This window comes from Elgaria multicarinata, chromosome 11, assembly GCF_023053635.1.
Source record: "Elgaria multicarinata webbii isolate HBS135686 ecotype San Diego chromosome 11, rElgMul1.1.pri, whole genome shotgun sequence".
NCBI lineage: Eukaryota > Metazoa > Chordata > Lepidosauria > Squamata > Anguidae > Elgaria > Elgaria multicarinata.
The window spans coordinates 21,652,346-21,658,937 of record NC_086181.1 but is presented as its reverse complement, the minus strand read 5'-3'; the positions used below and the strand labels follow the sequence as shown (position 1 = coordinate 21,658,937).

General features: G+C 39.8%; 1 protein-coding gene across 1 annotated transcript; it reads left to right on the top strand.

The window, feature by feature from the left end:
- Positions 1 to 2,222: 2,222 nt before the first annotated feature.
- LOC134405389 (olfactory receptor 6M1-like) lies at positions 2,223 to 3,164 on the top strand. Its single transcript, XM_063136635.1, has one exon. The coding sequence runs from the start codon at positions 2,223 to 2,225 to the stop codon at positions 3,162 to 3,164; it is 942 nt and encodes a 313-aa protein (XP_062992705.1).
- Positions 3,165 to 6,592: the final 3,428 nt, after the last annotated feature.

Here is a 6,592-nt window from a genome sequence, read left to right as displayed (position 1 = left end):
GATGCCAGAGGAGATTTTGCCCTTAGCCATATTCAGCACTTGACTCCTTCAGTGTTTATTGCTAGCTGTTGCTAAAATTGATAGCAAATCCAAATTCATTTAGTGCCTCTTTCCACCTGACCAGCTGACCATGTTCCAACAAACAAAGCTGACACACTAAATTCAAGGTGTGTTGCATTAGTTTTATTGTCTTCCTTTATCTGAGTTTAAGTTGTTCAACTGAATATTATAACTGGGTCCTGTAGCTTTTGTCATATATAGTTGCAAATTATGTACTTATGTTCTGGTTTTGCTTAAAAGTTTGGTCAAGAATGGTCTAGGATAAATGAATTTGATATTATTTCCCACCTCATAATTGCTTCTTCCATCTAAATTAGTTAAGAGAACTCACAAACATTAAACAATATTTAATGAATGGTTCCTCTCATAGAAACAACAAAGCTGATGGAAGGTTGGAAATACAGAAAATGAATGAATCAGTCTACAATAAAGTAAGTAATGCTAAAATGATCTCTCTCTCTCTCTCTCTCTCTCTCTCTCTCTCTCTCTCTCTCTCTCTCTCTCTCTCTCTTATCATGTAACTATCCATCCATTTTCCTGCCTATCTGTTTATCAATCTGTCAGTTGGTTTGATGTTCATAATAACATATGAGGAGATACAGCTGAGTGGTCACATGCAAAGGTCTGAGAACAAAACTATGGCATCTCCAGTGAAAAGCATCATCTAACTACTAGATGATATGAATTAGTTCTGCCTCTAAGCATGGAGAGTTACTGCTAGCCCAAGTAGACTGCATTTGGCTAGATGATCTAATGAACTAGCTCAGTATAAGTTTAATTTGTATGTTAATCTTTGTTCACATTTCAAGCACTGAGAAATCCTCCATAGCTTCCATATTTGGTACTTTGTAAGCATATGTTGAATGTACAATCTTATGGACATGTAGTTGGAAATCAATGGGTTTTTTCCATCCAAGTAATAATAGGAGGTGGCACTGGTGCTCTGGAGTGTCCGTAGTGCCTATACATGTATATATCTGTAGATGTCAATGATGGAGAGAGTAAGTTGGAAGAAACTCTAGCTGTCCTATCTTTCTCAAAGTTTTTGTTTGTTTGTTTGTCTTTGAATCTTCCTCCTCGATTTGAAAGGTCAGGGATACCTCTAAATCAAGAGGTTTCCATCCCTCGAGCAAAGAGCTGGAAACTTGAGCAAGCCATTCATTTTCGAAGGGTTCAAAATGTGTATAAGCCTCTGCACTGTGTGAAACCTGTGTCTGAAGCTGTAATATTATACACACTTACTTTGGAGTAACTCCCATTGAACTCAATGAACATACTTTTGAGAACACATGTATAGGATTGCATTATTAATCCAATGTTTACAGCAAAACCCTACTGTAAGCCTACATAGACATCTACTCAGAAGTAGATCTCATTGAGTTCAATGGGACTTATTTCCACTTAAGTATTATAAGATTGCAGGCATGGGGTGATTATTATTATTATTATTATTATTATTATTATTATTATTATTATTATTATTATTTAAAAAGCTGATTAAATCCACATTATCCCATTTTTTAACTGGAGGGGATGAATTATTTTCAGTACCTCTGAAATAATAAATATATGTACAACAAGAAATAGGAAAATGATAGTAATCACAATAGGTAGGAATTGATGAATGATTCACAGATGGACCTTGATTTTATGCACACTTGATAGCTATATACTTGGGGCTAGATGAACTTGACACACACATGCTCATCACTTAATGTCTACAGCACTAAAATGAGCTCTGCATATCATGTGTGAATGTTCCAGCACAGTGATAATAGCAAAGACAAATTTGTCATATGTTTTCATTGCCATCACCTCCAATGCATTGCTTTTCAACTGACACATTCAGCTACTAGTCAGAGCAATCAAATTTAGCTATGCAAATACATGTTTATAACAGGACTAGATGACTAGCTGAATGTAAGAACTAACTATAACCAGTGCAGTGTAGGGATTTATATCAGACTTAAAAGAGATTTAGGATCAGAGGGATCAAATTAATATAAACAGGATAACTTTCTGACATGTATACATATGGATTGCAAGGGAGTTGCCATGGCTGTATCAATAATACTTTTTTTCCTGAGCTATAGCACTGCAATTTCTAATTTATAACAAGATGGTTTCTCTTTATCTAGTTATTGGGGTAAACCTCAAGAAATATGAGAAGAGAGAATGCAACACATATAACTGAAATCATCTTAATTGGATTCCCCAACTCTTGGGAGGTAGAGATCATCCTCTTTCTGTTGTTCTTCATCATTCTAGTGGCAACAATGATTGGGAACACCATCATCATAACTCTAATATCTATTGATTACCGCCTACGATCTCCAATGTATTTTTTCCTCTGCAACTTGTCTATCATCGAAATCCTTATGACTCTGACAGTAGTGCCCAAAATGATGCAGAATTTCTTATTGGAAAGGAAGAACATCTCCTTCTATGGTTGTCTTACCCAGTCGTACTTCTATTTCTTGTTTGGCACCTCTGAATATGTTCTACTGGCTATGATGTCATATGATCGGTACGCAGCCATATGCTATCCACTTCGTTACAGCACCATCATGACTGGGAAAGTATGTATTAATATGGTTGTTGGCTCTTGGTTGAGTGGGTTCTTCTCCATACTTGTCCCCACTGTGATGAAGCTGGGCTTGCCCTACTGTGGCCCGAATGTGATCAATCACTTTTTCTGTGACAGTGCCCCTTTACTCCACTTAGCTTGTGCAGACATCCGTCTGGTTGAGTTTATTGACTTCATAGTCTCCCTTCCCATTCTTCTGGGTTCTCTTTTCCTGACCGTGATCTCTTACTTTTACATTATAAGCACCATTCTTCGGATCCCTTCTGCCACGGGAAGACAAAAGGCTTTCTCCACTTGTGCTTCCCATTTCACAGTGGTTACCATTGGCTATGGCACCTCTGTCTTCATCTATGTGAGGCCTTCCCAAGCTCAGTCTATGAATCTCAACAAAATTGCCTCTCTGGTCACCACTGCAGTGACACCCATGCTCAATCCCATCATATTTACCTTTAGAAATCAGATAGTCCAAGAGGTTTTCAGGGACTCAGTTAAGAAGTACATAGGGATAAAAAAATAAACAGGTTGAAATGAGCTCATGTGTATTTGTTTATATTAGTTCTCACCTACCTTTCCTCCAAGTTGCCAATGATGAAAAACATGCTTTCCTATTTTATCCTTACAGTACCTTGTAGAATTGGCTCGGCTGAGAAATAATAATTGCCCTAAGCCATACAGTGGGTATCCTATGCACTACTTAACACTAAAAGTATTCCAGAATCACTAAAGATATTCCATTTCTATATCCCCATTCTCTCTTTCCTATTTTTAAAATTTCTGTAAACATTGTATCTATGGAGCAACACAATAAATTGAAGATATCCAATAATTTCTAAAACATGTAATCTATTTAATTTAAAACCAATATTAAAAGTAGATAAACATTCATAACAAAACAAAAACAAATCCTTCCTTCCTTGGCTAACTTTCTTAACTATTTTTGTATTTTACATTTTATTTTATTTCCAATGGATATACACAATATATGGGAAAACAGTTTTACTATATGATTAAAACAACAACAAGAACAGTGCATCTGTATCAAGAAAAAACAAGAGAGAAAGATGGAATGTTAACTCAACTCCAAATTAGATGGATATTCCAGTTCTAATCTTGTTTATGCATATATCCCAATCACGTCAGTGACAATTGCGGCCTTGCTAGACCTACATGTTAATCCGGTAGGGAGTAGGGGGCGAGGCCGCGCTGCAGCTAGTGCGAGCCATCGCCCCAGCCTACACGTGACATGGAATGGGGTAAGGGAAAGCCCCGTCGCATTGGCCATTTTTTAAAAAACTTAAAGGAGCCATGTGCGCAGGAGCACACCAACGATAAGGTAAGTCTTTTTTTAAAAAAAAGGGTTCCCCGCTCTCCCTGCCCCTGATTTTCCCCCAATGTCTGATGCCCCCCTGCCCGCTCGCTCACCTGTCTGCCCCCTGTCTGCCCCCGTCCACTCGCCTATCCACCCCCCCACTCACCCCCCATCCCCCCGCTCACTTGCTCACTCACCCATCCACCCCCCTGCTCACCATGTCTGATGCCCTCTCTGCCCCCATGTCTACGATCTCCCCACCCTGGCTCTGCTCTTCCCCCCATCTCTCCTGCTGAGTCCGCTCTCCCCCCCAGCCCCCATCTCTACCCCCCCAGCCCAATGGGCACAGCACTCCTATGGAACTATGAAGCGCTGTGCCCAGTGTGTGGCTTCTCCAGGGTACTCACGTGTAAGCCACATAGCCAGGAAAAGCCATGGAACCAGCTAGACCTTCTGCAGCCCCAGCCTCAGCCCGGGGCTGCGGAAATACCGGGCCACAAGCGGATCCGATTATCCTGGGTCAAGGGAGGGTTTAGTCCAGGCTGACCCCGGGATCACCTGTGCATCATTTGGATGCACAGGGGTGAGCCCGGGTATCAGCCCATGCTAAACCCTAGTCTAGCAATGGCCTTAGTTTAGTGTAAAAATTCTTAACATTGGGGTGCAAATGAACATTTTACAATTAATTACCAAAAGCACAACTTAGCCCAAGTTGGGAAATGTATGTCCTATTTATTTCATTAGAAGAAAGTGAATAATGTGCTCCTAATGGGACCATTTTATGCCTCCAGGTGTGTTTTACCCATTATTATTGTAAGAACCTTAAGCATACATCTAATCCAGGGTTGGGCAACTTGTTGCCTTATAGATGTTTTGGTCTACAATCTCCATGAGCCATAACTGGCTAGGGCTGGCTAGGGGTGATGGAAGCTGTAGCCCAAGAGATCTGAAGGGCCACAAGTTGCCCATCCATGATCTAGAAAAACAATGCAATAATATATTTGTAAAAAAATATAAGCATATCGCATGATTAGGGAGCCAGGGTTGATTGAAGCTCTCTGTTGAGTGTATATTCCATGGGATGCCAGATTTATTGCTTTATAGTGTGTAGAACAGATTGAACTCATTCACATATATATCCTAACTCTTAGAGCAGTACAACAATGGAACCAGTTACCTAGGGAGGTTGTGGGCTCTCCCACATTAGAGGCATTCAAGAGGTAGCTGGACAACCATCTGTCAGGTATGCTTTAGGGTGGATTCCTGCATTGAGCAGGGGGGTTGGACTTGATAGCCTTATAGGCCCCTTCCAATTCTATGATTCTATGATATCATTTACTTGTCTTCCAACGAGATATTATGTCTTCCAGCACAGACTGAAATGTTGATTATGGTACGAAACTATTCAAGTTAGTGTGGCGATTAGCCATTGAAATGGAATCAGACATATAGTTTTGTATCCAACTGCATCATTCTCCTGATAGAAGCAGTCCATCGGTGGAATAAGGAGGGAGGAGTTACTCCTACCTCCCAAACCCCAACCCCTCAAAATCTGATCCAAATGGCTGGGATACACTCCGGAGCAGATTCTCAGATAGCACAGAGGACTGTAGCAGGGAGGAATTTCCATTGCCCTAACGCAACATTGAATTTAACCCTGAGTCTTGCTTAGAGTAGACCCACTGAACTCAATGGGACATTCAATAGGTTCACTCTAAGGTTGACAAAGACTGGATGCAACCAATTATACTGCGTGAGAGATGTACATATGAAATATGTCAAAAAGAGTGACACTTCTTATAGTTGAACTCTTTTATTTTTCATGCTGGTTTTACTTTGGTTTTATTATGTGCTTTTACCTCTTTCTGCTGGTTATATTTTGTCCTGTTGTTGTTTTATTGTGTTATAATTAAATAAATAAACCAACCAACTTAGTTGCATGATTTTAAGGGTGATGAGAGAGACACATAGATGAAGATTCCTTTCATGATTTGGATAGTGGTCATACTAATCTATAGTTAGTTTTAATGTCCCCTACTCCTATTGTTTTCCCCCTCCCTCCCCTGTCTGTTACAGTGATTTTAGATTGTAAGCCATATGGCAGATTGTCTTGTTTTGTTTTATTCTGTACAGCACCATGAAAATTGATGGTGCTTTATAAATAAATAAATAAATAATGATGGAAAAGAGGCTGATCTTAAGGACATGTTGCATATTTTGGTAAGAAGATCAGCAGTTTCATTTTGGAGTTCTTTGAGAACTCTAGGATGGAGTTCTGTAATCTTAAACCCATGGTGGGCAGTGAACAAAACCTGGGGACATGAAACAGAAACAACGAGGAACAACCCAATAACAATATGTTCAGAGTATGGAGGCAAATATTGTTTTAGTACCTCAATACTGGAAGTACAAAGTTAGGCACTTGCATCAATTGCCTGTGGATGTCAACAAGACCAGAAGCAAATTCGTGCAATGAAAGGAAGGAAGGAATTAAGTCAAGGGTCCTCAATTCCTGAACCCTCCACCCAGTGAGCTTCACTTTATAGGGAGGGCACTAACCACACATATCTGTAGAAATGGTTCTCCACTTAATTACAGAACAGATCCTATGTATTATTTAATAATTCCAATTGCAA

What these genes read in the sequence shown, in the direction of transcription:
- LOC134405389 (XM_063136635.1), top strand. Translation starts at nt 2,223, where the DNA reads ATGAGAAGAGAGAATGCAACACATATAACTGAAATCATCTTAATTGGA.